A 17,664-nucleotide genomic window follows, 5' to 3' on the forward strand; every position below is an offset into this window, starting at 1 on the left:
TTTCCTCTAATCCTTTCAACGATTCTAATACACCCTTATGAACAAGTAGGGCTTGCATCTTCAAGCGCCACAAACCAAAATCATTCACACCGGTGAATTTCACAATCTTATACTTTGTTGATGACATCTTCTTCTCCACGCTCACCGCACCAATTTGTTGTAACGAAGTACCATCAAGAACAAACTAAAACTATGAGAAAGATTGAGTTTCTTGAATAAACACAGGAAACCCTATTAGGATCAAAAGAGAAAGAAGAGGGAAGAATGAGGAGAAAAATAGGATTTGTTAAAATTGTTTTTTTATTCACTTACTCAATTAGGGTTCAAAGATTATAAGTGAATAACAACAACTAACTCCTCCTAACAACCTGGGAGAACTAGTCCATTTATAGACTACTAAGCTAACTTAAGCTACAAGATAACTTAAATAATTTGGATAAACAAACAGGTCCAATTTGACATGCTAACAATCCTAGTAATTTTGACTATTGCATGTTTGAGCATACTTCGACTACAACATGCAGGATCAGCATGTGAACAAATATCGACTATATGCTAAACCTTTGTCGAACCAAGAAGCTACCCTTGTCGAAACTAGAGTTCGATCCAAATTCTCACAATAACCTTGCAGGGGCATTACCAGATGTTTGAGTTTATCTTTTTATCTTTTTCCTTAGTGTGATCTCCCTCATGATCAAAATCATCTTGCTCAGAGCTGCCCAGCACATTATCAACTAAATTGGCAAGACCATTTATGTTTCTCAAAGTAACCAAACACCTGAAAATGTAATGTTGTTGCTAGGACTTCTGATTCTCAGGCTTGTGATCTCGCCTATTCTGAGGCATGCGCACTTGTAATGTTCAACGAGGAAGAAGTCACAAACGAACCTAAACACCTACAAATCTTTGCTCGACAATCACATTATAAAGAGTATCTTTCAATGCATGAGAGAAAGCAAAATAAGAACTAAGAGATATATTCTTCACGATGAAAATATGTGATATCATTTACTTTCTTATGACTTGTAATTTAGTTTTATTAGTTTATCAAAAAAATTATAAATTAATTCAAGTAGTTTATAATTTTTTAATTTTTTAATTTATTTTATTTTTAAAAAATATATATGTTGTTTCATACTAATAAATTATTTTTACTAAATACTATAAACTATCATTGAATTTATCAATTATAAGAGTAAGTTCATATTTATAAGGCTTAATGCATCTTTCAGTCAATTAATTTAATTTAATATTTCTTTTTTATCTCTTAATTAATAAACATTCATTTTTGTCCCTTAAAAATTTCTTAGGCAAGTTGGTCTTTTCAAAAATTAAGTTATGTGAATGTGATAACCTAGTTATGATTATGTTATGGAACATAACTTTTCTTAAGTTATTATTAGTTTTAATCAAAAATTTATTTCATTTGATAATCAAACCCTTGAACCTGTTCTTGTTCTCTCAAATCTGAGAATCCCAAAATTTAATCCTTCTCTGACATCTCATATAAATAATTTGTTGCTTTTCCTCTTGTACCCCTTTTAGACATGAGTTTATGAAACTTCTCAAATTCATCATAGATCATTATCAGTTCTTGATTTATATTTAAAGATTGCATGTGGTTTCAAAGATACTTAGCAAAAGTAAATTTTAATCACACTTTTATATTTTTTATTCCTCTGAATATGTTGCAATTTGGTTGGGATTGAGGTTTTTTTTTCATTTTGATGACCATCAAATCACTAGAATTAGAAGCTCTAGTACTTTGGAGTTTAATGCTTTGAGGGTTTCATATGATGATGAGAAATTGAGTTTTTATTTTAACGAGTTAAATCAGTAAGATTGAGATTCAATTGAGCCAGTATTGAGTTTAGAGTATCCATTAACTTGTGTTTCTTCTTTACGTTGGATCTTCTATAGACAAATCCAATAGAGCGAAGTTAGAGAAATGCTCTCGAATACTTAAGCATTTGTTTAGTCAGTTGGAGGTTAGACAAATAATGAAAGATGAGAAGTTTTGTGAAGTAAGTCAACTTCCACCAAAATACATTTGTGTGAATGAGAAACCGCTTTCTTATGAAGAGCTGGTTACCTTGCAGAACAGTCTAAATCCTCCAAAGAAGCTTAATCTAGGAAAATATTGGTAGGATAAAGTATCTGGATTTTAAGGGAATGTATATATTTATTATTATATGTATTATTTCTCTTCATGCATTTGTGATTTGAGCATTGTTTGATTTTTTATGTTTCATTATAGAGCCTGATTTTGGTTTGTGATTTCATACAAATGACAAATGTCTTCCACTATAATTAGGGTTCATTTGAATGTTGGAAATCCCATTAAGCCCAATGCTAGGGAAACACCCATGTTTTTGTAAATGATCGAGAAATAAAAAAAATGGAGCTTCAGATGTTGCAGGTTGAAAATTGAATATACAAACAAATAATTTTGAAATGAAACACTATGGTTTTGTGGAATTCAGTAGAAACTGGCATCTTCTCTTGAATTGAACAATTGTTGTTCATTCCACAATTTAGTTTTTGCTTGGTGTCTATTATCAAAATGACTTCTCACTTTGTGTGCACATTAATTTTCAATTTTGATTCTAACATAATTAAGGAGTTACTCTCATATTGGACCAAATGTTATTCATACATATTTTGAAGGTTTATCTGCATTTGATTTAACTACATATGATTTAGAATTAAGTGCAGTATATGGCATATAGATGGACACAACAAGACGACATGCTAATTGCCAATGCCTTTGACACAACAAGCAACTCATCCTAACATAAGTTATGCAACATTAACTGAGTCTGCACCATCAAGTCAAGCAGCATCAACTGACTCTGCATCACCACTCTTTTCAACATCAATTTCAAAAAAGAAAATAAGATTTTAAAAAGAGAAAAACCTGTTTTGACTAAAATATAATTCTATTTATGTTTTGTGTGCACCATTTGTAATAGTGTTATTTTTTATTTCATGTCATTATCTTCTGAATAATAATAATACACACTTTTAAGAGTCATTATATAATAAAATACATAAAAATTATATTATTTTACTAAACGATAATAAACAAAGTTTACTATTTCACTGCTTCTTAAATTTTAAATTCCTATGCTTCATGGTTGTAACTTGCTTCCACCATTAATATAAGTCAAAGAGTATAAAAACAAGTTTTCCAATAAGTTAGAAGTAAATATTCAAATTCAAATTTTTATCAATAATGAAAAAAATTAATTGATCCGACTCTTCAATACACTATTCAATTTTAATTCAAAGTACAACAAATTTTAATAAAAAAATATGCAGACAAAATCCACCCCGGCCACCACGCCTCATTTTTAAAGTGAATTAGATAGGGTGGATCAAATTTAAAACACAGAGTCAAAAACCTCACTCCAACCCTAAAAAAATGACAGGTTAAACAAATCGGTCTTACGGATCTGACGTGTTTTATCAACCCTAATTAAACATATTTATAATTATGAGTTTCTTTTCGGCTTTTAAAACACAATTTTAAAAAAAAAATTGTATTTAACATCAATATTTTGAAATTTGCTCTTAATTTGAGATTAAATTTAAAATAAAATATAGAATGAGGAAAAAGTGCTAGTGATTCATGATGCAATGCAAGTTCTTCACCGATGGTCAATCCTTCTGCAGTTGATTCGCGGTTCCAGTTTAAGTCTAAGGCGCTTTTCTCTTCCAATTTCGAACAACCAAAACCATTCTCAACCCAAACCTCTCTTTCCTTTTCCTCGTAAACACGATTACGATGAATCCCAGCTCCTCCACTACCTAACAAAAGGGTTGCTTCTCGAAGCACGAAACATTCTTCGCTCTTTTCCATGCGGAAACCTCCACACCCATGTTGTTCACTGGACTTCCTTGCTCACCAACTACGCAAAACATGGTTACGTGGAAGAAGCTCGAAACCTGTTCGACATAATGCCTCACAGAAACATTGTCACTTACAATGCAATGTTGTCTGCGTACCTTCAATTGGGTATGCTTCAACAGGGTCGGATGTTTTTCGATGATATGCCGGAGAGAAATGTTGTTTCTTGGACCGCAATGCTTAGTGGGTATGCTGATGTGGGGCGGATTGAAGATGCGAGAAAGGTGTTTGATGAAATGCCCGCGAAGAATGTTGTTTCGTGGAATTCTATGGTTGTGGGGTTGATTAGGAATGGTGATTTGGAGGAAGCGAGAAAGGTTTTTGATGACACCCCTTTTAAAAATGTGGTGTCTTGGAATGCTATGATTGAGAGTTATGTTGAAAATGGTAGAATGGAGGAAGCAAGAGTTTTGTTTGATCAAATGGGGTTTAGGAATGTGATCACTTGGACTAGCATGATATCTGGGTATTGTCGTGTGGGTGATGTGGATGAGGCTTGTCGTTTGTTCTGGATTATGCCGGAGAAAAATGTTGTTTCTTGGACTGCGATGATTGGTGGGTTCACTTGGAATGGATTCCATCGAGAGGCGTTGTTACTTTTTCTTCGCATGATGACAAATTTTGATGTAAAGGCTAATGGGGAGACCTTTGTTTCTCTTGTCTATGCTTGTGCTGGCTTGGGGTTTCCTTGTCTTGGCAAGCAATTGCATGCTCAGATGATTGTCAACAGATGGGAGCTCGATGATTATGATGGTAGGTTAGGGAGAAGTCTTGTTAGGATGTATTCTGTGTGTGGTCTTATGGATTCTGCACGCAGTGTGTTTGAAGGTGGTCGGAAAAATTGGGATGATCAGTCTTTCAATTCTATGATAAATGGTTACGTTCAGTCTGGTCAGTTAGAAAAGGCTCAAGAGTTGTTTGACATGGTCTCTATTCGAAACAAAATTGCATCGACTTGTATGATTTCTGGGTACCTTAGTGTTGGACAAGTATTAAAGGCATGCAATCTCTTTGATCACATGCCTAATAGTGATAAGGATTCCGTTGCATGGACTTCAATAATTTATGGGCATGTTCAAAATGAGCTAATTGCTGAAGCCATCAGCTTATTTGCTAAAATGATGACTCAAGGTGTTTCTCCTATAAACTCCACTTATGCTGTTCTTTTTGGAGCTGTGGGGTCTGTTGCATATCTTGATTTGGGACGGCAATTACATGCTATGCAGTTAAAGACTATATATGAATACGAATATGATGTGTATCTTGAGAACTCTCTGATTTCAATGTATGCAAAATGTGGGGGGATAGAGGATGCATATAGGATATTCTCAAACATGACTTGTCGAGACAAAATTTCGTGGAACTCCATGATCATGGGCCTTTCGGATCATGGGAGGGCTTTTGAAGCTTTGAAGATGTACGAAACCATGGTTGAATTTGGGGTTTGCCCAGATGCTGTTACTTTCCTTGGTGTCCTAACAGCATGTGCTCATGCTGGTCTTGTTGATAAAGGATTGCGGATATTTAGTATAATGGTCAATGATTATGCACTTCAACCTGGCTTGGAGCATTATGTTAGCATAATCAACCTTCTGGGCCGAGCAGGAAGAGTGAAGGATGCAGAGGAGCTTGTGTTGAGGCTACCTACCAAACCAAATCATGCCATTTGGGGGGCATTGATTGGAGTATGTGGTTTGAGTAAAACACATGCAGATGTTGCTAGACGCGCAGCCACACGACTGCTCGAGTTGGACCCTCTTAATGCACCAGGTCACGTGACCCTTTGCAACATATACGCCGCAAATGATAAGCACATTGAGGAGATAAGTTTAAGAAGAGAAATGAGGATGAAAGGTGTGAGGAAGACTCCTGGATGCAGTTGGATATTAGTGAAGGGTAGAGTTCATGTTTTCTCATCTGGAGATAGATTAGAACCACAAGGAGAAGACATGTTGCTACAAATTTGAGGAAGAAAACTAAATACTTTTAGCCCCAACACTTGTACATAAAGAGACTGATTTTGGCACAAAAAGATGTCATTGTTAGGTGATAAATGACAAGGTTTTTGCCAAGATTTTCCTCGTACTAATATCAGAAAATAAGGCTGAAACTCTAAAAATTAGCAGGCTCTCGAATTCCCACTGGCCCGGCAACAAACTAAAAGCAAGTAAAACATTCAAGGCTAATCATTTATTTATTTTCAATGATTGTTAAAATAGTAAAACAGATATGGAAACACCAACAAATCCTCTGTCAAATTCACCACTTTCTAAAGCATGGTCCTTGTCCACTATATATCTAAGAATAGAAACAATATGAGACAAATCAGGTTTTGATTGCTATGCTCTCTGTTTCCAAGTAAATTATTAGATGCATCGCAAGTGGTTGAAGGGAACTTCAGTAGAAAACTATGACAATAATTATGAGTGTTCTTCACAATTTCAAATTGCAGTTGCTGCAAATAGAATTGTGGGATTACAGTTATTGCAATGTGTATCGTGCCTATTGTGAGCTGAGATAATCTTCAATTCTATTTTTTCAAAAATAACTTGAATCACAAATATTAAACTTTTTTGGGAAATGTCATCCCTTTGTGCAAAGCAATTTAACCATTGTAATAATCATCACATTTGACCACGGTATGCATATCAAACAATTTAAAGTAGCAGTACAAAATGCTGATATTGAGCACTGATTATCAAATAACATACCAACAAAGAGTAATGAATCATGTAAGAGTGTTCAAAGCACTCCCTCCTTTGCTTTCTTTTTCTCTCACGTGTTGCAATTTCCTTGGCATTAAGTTTCATAGCCAACTATCACATTATTGCAAGTTACAAATAAAAAATTACTGTTTGCTCGACTCCGAAGCAACTCTGGTTATGGACTAGAATAACAATAGCACCCCTGTAACTAAATTATACAGGTGATCTGCTGAATTTAGCTACTTGTTTTTACCAAGAAATTATATCAATCGCACTAGTAGTAAGTCAAAACTCTAATGAGAACCAGACTTGTCAAGTTCTTCCAAAGCTGCCCACAATTTTGGATCATCATAATCTTTAATCAGAAATGTGGGTTTTGCTCCCATCAGCAAATGCTCTGGGTTTCGGGTAGATAAACCGATAACAGGCATCCCAGCAGCCACACCAGCTTTGATTCCTGAAACAGAATCCTATGAAAAAAATGGATCCGTCAGAAGCAGAATAAGAACAAATTCTACAGCAAGGCAGAGAAAAGAAACAAACAGACCTCAAATACAAATGTGTGATCTTTAGATGCTTTTAGAGCTTCAAGACCTTTCAAGTAGGGCTCTGGATGAGGCTTGGCATGTTCACATTCATCACCAATAATAACAGCTTGAAAGAAATCTGAGAGACCGAGTTTTGAGAGGGCGAGTTCTGCATTTGGTCTTGGAGCATTGGTAACTGCAGCTCGCTTCAACCCACGATCTTCAATCCATTTTCTCACTTTATCAAGGCCATTTAAAGCCTTCAGTTGCTCAGCTGCTAATCTAGATAGTCATGAATTATGTTCAGAATCTTCAAATTAAGCACAAGGGGGATAGTTCGGGGGGGAGGAGAGCACGGTTTACCTCCGAAACATGGCTTCCTTATCATCTAAAAACTTTAAACCTCTCTCCAGCTCACCAGGAAAGAGAGCCACGGCAATGTCATTATTATGCTTGCCAGCAACAGTGTCAATAAAAAATTCCTCTGTTATAGGGTTACCTCCATTGAAACCAATCTGACAACCACCAATAATTGTTAATGCTACCAGCTATCGATCATGTGCTTAGTCGTGCCGATTTATAAATAAATACAATAAAAGGAATATAGTGATGATAAAAACTTTAATATCTATACTTCGGATATTTTGCTTCAAAGTTGATTGCGAAGAAAACAAGCAGTACCTGTTGGAGCAACTCACGGAAAGCAAGATAATGGAGTGGATCAGAATCACAAAGAGTTCCATCTATATCAAAGAGCACTGCTTCAAGTGGAGCAAGTCTGGTGAGAGAACTCTTGCTGCAGCCACAAATCATGTATGAATGAACCAATTAGCCCAAAGACTTAAGTCATTAGCTTACAGAAAGTCCCAATGTAAATGAAATTATAAATAAGCTGTTAATTGATTATTGGATATTTCTTGGAAGGGCATTTGATCAAATTTTGGAATACTGACATTCTAAGATAATGAATCTTTGCAAAAAAAAAAAATACATTATACATACACTTTCAACTACTTATACATTATACATACACTTTCAACTAGTTAGTAGTAGAAAAAATTGTTAAAGCCATCTGTAGTACTCATTGGAAAAAAAAATCTTAATAGAAGTCTCCTGGATTTATTATTATATTTTCGAATATAACCCTATTCAATACTCCAACTTTGCCTTAGACTATGAAAAACTAAGATTGAATGCATCTTTATAGAAAGGACAATTTAGTCATATATTTATATAAAATGGACATTAACTATGGTAAAAACTTTTTTTAATAATGAAATATACAATGTATTTGAGAGTACTGTACTAGTACTAGTGGCAGAGATTTATGGTTCATTGCAGATCCCTAAATTGGCTGCATCTTGAATGAAGTATAGTATATAAAAACATAATAACCTAGGTTCTAAGGGAAGAAAGTGATGAAAAACGGTAACGGTTGAGTGAATTGATCCATGCGTAATACATTACACAATTACAACCAAACGGAACAGAACAAAAGAAGAGAAAAACACACTATGATAGAAATGGATATTGTAATAATAATTGGAATGAAATCAAGAATATGAAAGGAAGTTACCTTTCTTCGATGCAATTCTCAGGAGACGCCATGGTTTTTCAAAGTTCCGTTGGTGTGGTGAGTAAGAGAAGTAGTTATTATACTTTACGATATTTTGTTGGAATCCGCCAAAGAATCAAACTCACATGCCGTATATGCTGCCTAATATGCCACCCACTTTAATTTTTTTTTTTTCTTTCTAGAATTTGCAACTTGTGGTGGACAAAATTTTACTTCTTAGTATAATAGATCTAGAAATTCTCGTAATTACTATTCGGTTGATTGGTAATTGCAGTATTATTTGGGTGATTCAACTGCTTGACCCCTAAAAAAACCTTAATCGGAACTCACAAATTAGTGTAACTTTGAGAAATGAAATTTTATAGATTTTAACATGTCCACGTCATATACAAATTACTGTAGTAATGGGACTATAACTCTTCTTTATAACTTTCTTTTAATAATAAATTCACTTCAAATAATTTTTTTTTACAATTACTGAATAGCCAGACGGCTATTTTTCATCGATTACTAATAATAATAGCAGCTCTTCTATTTCTTTTCTCTAATTTCTCTCAAATAACTTCTTAGAAATCCTACACATTAAAAAGCCTTTATATATTTGATGCTAGTACAGTTCAAAGCAAACAAATGGAAGCATAGAGATCAAAGACATCATGATAAGGTGCATTCATGGTTAAAAAAATTATTTTAAATCAAGTGGAATAGTTTCGATTAATGAAATAGTTTTAAAGATATTTGTCTTAGAAAAATGAACTGTTTATGAAACTATTAATGTGAAATATTGTGTGAATAAATTGAATTTTTTATTTAAATAACTCAATTTTTTTTAAAAAAATTCAAAATAACCCACATTTCAGATTAATTCTCAAACTACATCATTTTTTAAACAAACAAAAAAACGTCAACACATAGGTGTCAGATAAATTGTCGTTTACCCTTAATTTTAAAAGGAGACGTCAATTGAATTGACTTTTGCACATGGTGTTGTCAATTCAATTGGCGTCTGTGTGTAAAGAATAAAAGGAGACGTCAATTGGTCTGCCTCATGTGTGTATTGTGAAATATTTTTTTGTATAAATAGATGTGTGGTGTGATTCATTTTTCCACGTCTCTTTTCATTATATTGCAAACATGATTCGTCTTCGTCGTCGCTATGAGAAAGTGATTTATTCGAGAGACAAGCCTCTGATGGAGATACTCTTCTAGAACATTTGTCGTTTCGAGTAACTACATAGGGAGTTGGTTCGTTGGTTAGACGAAAACATACCTGAAGGCAAAAAAAATTAGAAGTATTGATAGACACCATGTCGTACGTGGGTCGGTGAGAGTTAAAAATAATAAGGATGTGAGAGAAATGATGTTTGGACCAAATGATATTAGTTTGATTATGGTAATCAGATAGAAATGTTATTTTTAAATGTTGTGATTAAGTATTTTTATCTATTTTGTTATTTGTTGTTTGTGTTATTTATTCAGACATGTTCATTTTTAAGTGTCTTTAAGTTTGAGTGATCTTTGTTGTTAACATTGTTGTAACAAAAATTTATTAATATATCAAAATCACTGGTTTCAATAATCGAAAGGAAACACCGACAAAGTCATGTCTTAACTGACGATGTGATGTCAACCGAAGAAAAACCAACTCGTAATTATATGGCTTGGTACAAATCGGTTGGATTTGAATTTCTCGTCGAGGATATGTACCTATACGACCCATGTGAGGTAACTTACACACAAAAAGGTTCAATATCTAACCCCCACATCATAACCATAGTGGTTACTCACAACCCCTTATCCATCAAAATTATCGGTCCACAAGCAGACAAATCTACGACCTTAACATGCCAAACACTCAACCACAATATCAAGAGCATACCTCGTACCACCACCAACAAGAACATCATCAAGACACCTGACATCGCTATGCATCCAACACATCACCCTACCATAGCCGCCTTAGTCAAAGTATTCAGCGATCATTTAACACCAACTGTTTATCCTCCTACTATAGCCAAGAAGTACAAACATCACAAAATCAAAACATGCAACAACCATATGGCTACCAAACACCACAACAACCATTTCAACCTTTCCTCGACGCATCATTCACACCAATGTCGCACTTCAATCATCTCGGTCGCCCTCCAATAACTCAACTACTCTGGCACGAGTCACGAACTCAGCTATGGCGATAGCGCTTCATTGCATACATAGGACTATGTGGATTTGTCTAAATATCTTAGGAAATCTCTTGCAAGTGGTCTCAAATCCTCAAACACCTAGGGTGAATCATCAAAATGGGTTAGAGTCACGCGTTCGGGTAGCTAAGGGATGTCGTATCAGAGGACGGTTAGGTCATCCCAGTCAACTACATTAGTCTTTTTGGTATTCGTATGTAAATACATATTAATATTAATACCAATTGGTCTAATTTCGACTTTTATATAAAATGCACATTATTTTTCAATAAAAAATTACACAACACACATAGGTGTCATACCAATTAGTGCCTCCTCTTAAACCTAACACATATACGCTAATTGGATTGACAACACTATGTGTATAAGCCAATCCAATTACCATCACCTCTTTAACTTAGAGATCAATCGCCAATTCATCTAGCACCAGTTCTTCAAAGAGATTTATTTTGGGAAATTATCTAAAATGTGGGTTATTTTGGGATATTTTTGAAAATGTGGGTCATTTTGGTAAAAAAATCTGAACAAACCTCTTGGGATTAGGTAAAATCTTCACACATTACCCTTTTGTCAAATTTTTGCACTATTCAATATTTTTCTCATGATTGCAAACTTATATAAACTCACTTCACTCATTTCACACACTTTCACTACATCCATTCCATACACTTTCTCTCGTTAAGCCTTAAACTCTCTACAACCTAAACCCTTATTCTCTTTCAACGATGGCTTCACAACAACAATCCGCTCAACAATAAAGTGTTGTAACTGTTCAACAAATTGTTCGTAGTTCTTCTTTATCATCATAACGACACCCACAAATCCCTCATCTTCTTCAATTCAGTTCGTCAAAATCTGCTTCAGGTCAACAAGTGCACATGGAATATGCTTATGATACTCCCGAACTCACTTTGTCTACTCCTGCAGAGAAATTGGAAGTTCTTTGTGAACACTTGGTTGAATTTAACAACATGAAAGACATTGGAATTTATCTTTTAACTGTTGTTAAATTTCAAGGATGGGAACACTACTTTGACCATCTTCAAGGTCCAGTTTTCTATCATTTGGTTTAAAAAAATTGGATTCATGCCAAGTTTTCACTCTTATAGGTTACTTCTTTCGTGTTAGGAAAGAAAATTGTCATTAATGAGAAACTTATCACCAAACTCATTGGACATGATAGGTCTAGAATAAGATGTGAACAAATGGTGGAAAAGAGTATAACTTGAATGAGATCTCAAAAGTGATTTTCATTTCTAGAAAACACTCTAGAAAAATCAAGGATATTCACCCTCATCTGAGGATTTTGGCCAGAATTCTTCTGGGATGTGTTCATCACAGAAAGGCAAAAATTCCTCTGACTACATCAACAGTGACCATCAATATGTCATGTATTACATTGCTACTGAAAAGAAGGTAAATCTCCATGTACTTCTCTTTCAGCACTTAAGGGGCGTTGTGAAGGAAACCGAATAAGGTGGCAAAAAGATGAGGAACTGGACTCCTCTTGGTAAATTGATTTCATATATTCTTATGGAGAGTAAGTTGATAGACTCTCTAACAGAAGCTCAGATCACCAAAGGGCTAGAACCTCTAGTTGGGAATATGTTTAATGCCAAGAGTTTGAAGAATATGGGAATTATAACTGAACTAATAAGCCCTCATACTAAAATTCCCAAGGAAGATATTTGCAACATAAGGATCCCTTTGGAAGATTTCTCAATCTTCTTAATGTCAGATCCTCTGGATGTTGTGATAGGGTTTCTTGAGAGCTATCACGTAGGTTCTATTCTCGCGGCCTCTTAAACTACTTATAAGAAGAAGAGAAAGAACGTTAATAAGCATTATGAGAGAATGGCTAAGAAGTTTAAGGCGGATAGGGAGACTCTGGACACTTCTGCCGAAGAACCCGAAGTTATTGTTGCTTATCCTTTTGCAGAAACTATCCCTAGTAATTTTGCTTCTTCTAAAGCTTATTTTCATCTACTGTTAACAGTTCATCCTTTCCATCCACCAATTTCACTTCACCTGCCCGTAGTCCATATATTTTTGAACAAGTTCACTTCCAAACCTTTTCTGCTCCTCAAACTTCTAATCCAAATGTTACCCTTTAACCACTCACACCATCACATTTTGAAATCCTAACTTCCATTCTCATAACAACACCTCAACCATTTTTCCGCTTTCCCTTCTATCCCAACTCATTCAACCAGAAAACACCAATCATTCTGAACCCCTTAACTCTGACGCTCTTATTATAGAATTAGACAATAATTCTGATACTGAGTCAGATGTTGATCTCATTGCCCTCCCAAATATAACATTTTAACTCTATTCTGACCAAACACCATTTCAAACCAACATTCTTCCTACACCTCTAGATGAATTATTTTTGCAGTTTGAAAGTGAAATTATTGCCAGACTAACCATTCTCATTGAAGTTTCCATTTCTAATGCAAACATTTATGAAGTGTGTACTCTGTGTGACAACTTCAGAAGATGGATAGACTTCATCTCTAGGGAGTTGGAATTTGTGTGCCTGAAGGAAGCTCAAAGCAAATTCCATGCCAGATTCTCTAGTATTTTTGAACCCTTACTTCAGAAGGTTCCTCCAACGCTTCTCCTCTCTGCACCAAAAGTGATTCCTCCTCCTCAACCTGAAGAGATGACTATGGCTACTTCTGAGAAAACTCTTGAAGTTTCAAGTAGTTATGGAGTTAAGAAGACTTTGGTTTATGAGGAAATCATTTTGAAGACTTTATAAGAGCTTAAGGCTGAAAAACTATGTGGTCAGAGAAAGGTTGTACAAACAGGATAAGAAGTTCAAGTCTCAATTTGAAACAAACACGGAGATTGAAGGGATGCTTGGAGCCATCTTATCAAGACTGTCACCCCCTTCTTAAACCCTGGTGTTTTTAAAACCTTGTTTTTTTTTTAGTTTTAGTCTTTATCATTCATGTACTTCATGATTATCTTAATGAAATGAAAATTTTATTTGGTTTTTACTTTGTCTGTATTCTTTCTTCTTTATTGATGACAAAGGAGGAGAAGATTGATTGATTTTGATATACCTAATTCTGGCTCTGACACCCAAACATGTATTTAACATTAGTTATGACATTGGTAACTTTTCTGGGAACTTTGAATAAGTTCATCATGTTGCAAGCTGACCAAGCTTTTCAGAAGTTAAGACATTTATCTGAAGGCCTTAACCAAGCTGATTTGAGTTCAAGTTAACCAGGCATATTCATGATCTGAACTCGGTTCAAGTGAACCATACATATACAAATTCTGAACTAGATGAAGTTCTAAACAAGGTGTATACAATTTTTTATAACAACCGGGCATATCAAAGCTCTGACAAATCATGATCTGATACAGGGTTGATGACCAGACTTTCTGATACTCAAGCAAAGCCATTTCCAAATTCAGATACTTTTGTAGCTAGGACTCTGCATTTTGGGAAGTTATTACTTTCATAGTAACCAAGCTTATGCTTTATGAGAAGTTATTCAATAGTCAGGTTTCTGCATTATGGGAAGTTATTTATTTCATATTAATTAAGAGATTTTATATGTGTTAAGATTATTTTAAGTCTTAAATTAAGGGGGAGCTTGCAAACCTAACTCTGAAATTCTAAGTTGAAAAATAATGTTTATTGTATAAAATTCAAGGGGAGCTTACAAACCTCACTCTGATAATTTTATATGATTTAACCAAGTAAAAATTGTTCATCAAAATACATGGTTTTGTCATCATCAAAAAGAGGAAGATTGTAAGAATAAGATTTGGTTATGCATCTGACCTTTAGTTTTTATGATAACAATGCATTATTTCTTAAAGAACAGTTTTGTGCCCCTGATGGTTTTGTCTAGTGTGTAATTTTTTCTAATAGGTTCTGGTTCTGAAGATCTGGCGTGTGACATCGCTAGATTCTAGACTCAACACATTTTGACTCTAAAGAGATACAAAAGTGTTTTACAAGATGGTGCCAAGTTCTAAAACGCTCTTAGACAACATTTCTGATGAACGTTTGTGCTAAATCTTATGACTGTGACTCTGATAAAAGAGTATATGAAGGTGTGTCAAGCCTTCAAGGTTTTGCCCTCTTAAGTTTTGAAGACTCTAAAGAACAAGATCTGAAGACTCTTAAGACCAAGTTCTGAGGAATCGTGACAAGACTCTGAACACCAAGGTTCTGAAGATTCTTTCAACTAATTTATTGATCCTTCTAAACATGCTTCAACATCATTTAGTCAGAAGCCTGTGAAGATTAGAAGATAAGATTAAAAGTTTTTGTGTAAGGAAAATCGTACACAGTAAAAGATCAATATTCCTTCCACTATGATAATTTTGTGGGCTAAGGACTGTACTATTGTACCATTTTGCCTCCCATTATGTATGATGTTATGCAAGGCTACAACTCTATTTTAGTATTCTAATTCTACCATCCAACGAATATTTTCATTGCCTATATAAATGAGACCTGGAAGATTGGACAAGCTTCTAATTCACTTTGCTAATTCACGTTGTTATTCACTACATTATTACACAGCGCTTTTACTGAACTATATATTATTGTGTATAGAATATAGAAACACACATAGAGCTTTTGTTCGTTATTGTGTGAGAAATTCATTGTACTAAGCTTGTGTTATTCTTCTTTCACATAAGCAATCTTGTAAACACATTCTTGTAATCTGATTTGTTTGAGTTGTATTCCTTAAGTGAATAGGGTTTAGTCAAATAGACTCGAGAAGACAAAGGCGTGTAGTCTTTGTGTGTCTATAATCACTCCTGGTTATGGTGGATTAAGTCCTTGTTGAGAAGGAAAAATCACCTTGGTGGATGGAATGGAGGTAACTTAGTTAACAACGAACCAGTATAAAAATAATTGTGTTATTTCTCTTGTTCATGTTTACTGTTTGATTATGTTGGTTTCAAAAAGCTTTCATTTTAAGAAACCCAACTCAAATACCTATTTCTTGTGTTTCTCTCCACCTTCAAAAGATTTTAATACTGCTTCCACTTATCTGATAGTCTCCCAACTGATATTTCATCCAGAGTAGTTATGTGCAGCAACTTGCAGTTGAGATGTATTATGGTTCTGTCGTGGACAGGGTAATTGTTGCTTGCCATATACTAGTCTATGATATCCAGATTTCACATATGAATTGACAACTTCCAATAGTGGATTTTATTTCAATTCTATCCACAACATAGTCAGCATCATATAATCCAACTAACTTATAATCTAGGTATTTCTTATAAAGCATTCATATGTTTGTTGTTCCCTTCAGATATCTAAAGATCCTCTTAACTGTTGTTAAATGAGTCTCTCTAAGATCTAATTGAAATATTGCACAGAGACAAATGCTAAATAAAATATCTGGTCTAGAAGTTGTTAAATAAAGAAGGGAACCAATCATAACTTTGTATAGCTTTTGACAAAACCTTGGTGTTGCTTTCATCTTTGCTCATGTTACAGGTTGGATGCATACGGGTCATCATGATTTTGCAATCATCAAGCTTAAACTTTTATAAAATCTCTTTTGTACATTTAGTATCATGAACATAGACTCCTTTTTTCATTGATTGATTTTAATTCCAAGAAATAACTTCAATTATCCCATCATACTTGTTTTGAATTCAATCTGCATTGTCTTAGAAAATTATTGGCAAAGAAAAGCATTAGTTGAACCAAATATGATGTCATCAAAATATAGTTGGTCAATTAAGATATCATTGTTGAGAGTCTTTCTAAATATTGTAGTATCAACTTGTCCTTTATGAAATCCATTTTCTAACAGAAAATTACTTAGTCTCTCATACCAAGCGTTGGCAGCTTGTTTGAGTCTATATAGAGATTTCTTTAATCTGAAAACATTATACCTTTAACCCAGGTGGTTGTTTGACATACACGTATTTATAAATAACACTATTTAAGAATGTAATCTTAACATCCATTTTGTATAAGATGATATCATGAATTATAGCATCAGAGATAAGTAACTTGATTACCTCTAACTTTGCAATTGGTGCGAAGGTTTCAAAAAAAAATTATACCTTCCTGCTAACTGTAGCCTTGAGCTACAAGTCTAGCCTTGTTTCTTACCACATCTACTTTCTCGTTGAACTTGTTTCTGAATACCCATTTTATTCCAATAATGTTCTTCTGTGAAGGTTTGGGTACCAGGTACCATACATCATTCCTTGAAATGGTTTAACTCTTCTTGCATAGCCATAATCCAATCATCACCAAAAAGTGCTTCATCAATAGAAGTAGGTTAAATCATGGAGAGTGGCCCTAGACTTGAATGCTCTTCTTGAGGGAATTCCTTGTCTTTCTATGGCTATCTCTATTTCCAGGAATACTCTTCTGGATGAGAAGACTTGTACCTAAAGATCTTCTTGGATTATGATGCATCTGAAAAGTTATCTTATGCTTCTTCAGACTCTTCATTCTTGGTACGAGCTTTAAAGGTAGGATCAACTTCTGAATTATTAGCTTATGAAGTTTTGATGAATTATGAGCATTAGGATTCAGATGAATTGATTACTTATGAACTATCAGATTCTTAACCACTAGCTCCTGATGTGTCTTTGGATACACAAATTTTTGAAGTTTTTTGAACTAGCTCTGACATTTTACTGGAAGGCTTGTTGTCATCAAAGTTAATGTGTATTGACTATTCAACCATATTGGTTTAATATTTATACACTATGTGTGCTTTAGATCATTCAG

The 17,664-nt window shown here is 34.4% G+C and overlaps 2 protein-coding genes across 2 annotated transcripts; one reads left to right on the forward strand and one right to left on the reverse strand.

Moving 5' to 3' along the window:
- Positions 1-3,590: 3,590 nt before the first annotated feature.
- On the forward strand, positions 3,591-5,978 carry LOC127120551 (pentatricopeptide repeat-containing protein At1g32415, mitochondrial). The gene has a single exon (XM_051051019.1). It carries the CDS (start codon positions 3,640-3,642, stop codon positions 5,875-5,877), a length of 2,238 nt encoding a protein of 745 aa, XP_050906976.1. The 5' UTR covers positions 3,591-3,639; the 3' UTR covers positions 5,878-5,978.
- Positions 5,979-6,566: 588 nt separating this feature from the next.
- On the reverse strand, positions 6,567-9,043 carry LOC127120552 (haloacid dehalogenase-like hydrolase domain-containing protein Sgpp). Its single transcript, XM_051051020.1, has 5 exons — positions 8,719-9,043; positions 7,824-7,938; positions 7,506-7,657; positions 7,163-7,424; positions 6,567-7,085 (listed from the first exon to the last, which is right to left on the reverse strand). The coding sequence occupies exons 1-5, from the start codon at positions 8,748-8,750 to the stop codon at positions 6,909-6,911; spliced, it is 738 nt and encodes a 245-aa protein (XP_050906977.1). The 5' UTR covers positions 8,751-9,043; the 3' UTR covers positions 6,567-6,908.
- Between the last annotated feature and the right edge of the window lie 8,621 nt (positions 9,044-17,664).

This window comes from Lathyrus oleraceus, chromosome 2 (assembly GCF_024323335.1).
Source record: "Lathyrus oleraceus cultivar Zhongwan6 chromosome 2, CAAS_Psat_ZW6_1.0, whole genome shotgun sequence".
NCBI lineage: Eukaryota > Viridiplantae > Streptophyta > Magnoliopsida > Fabales > Fabaceae > Lathyrus > Lathyrus oleraceus.

Coding starts and splice junctions, on each gene's coding strand:
- LOC127120551 (XM_051051019.1), top strand. CDS start 3,640: ATGCAAGTTCTTCACCGATGGTCAATCCTTCTGCAGTTGATTCGCGGT.
- LOC127120552 (XM_051051020.1), bottom strand. CDS start 8,750: ATGGCGTCTCCTGAGAATTGCATCGAAGAAAG. Junction 7,425..7,505: donor AAGGAAGCCATGTTTCGGAG/GTAAACCGTGCT, acceptor ATGACTATCTAG/ATTAGCAGCTGAGCAACTGA. Junction 7,086..7,162: donor ATCACACATTTGTATTTGAG/GTCTGTTTGTTT, acceptor TTTTTTTCATAG/GATTCTGTTTCAGGAATCAA.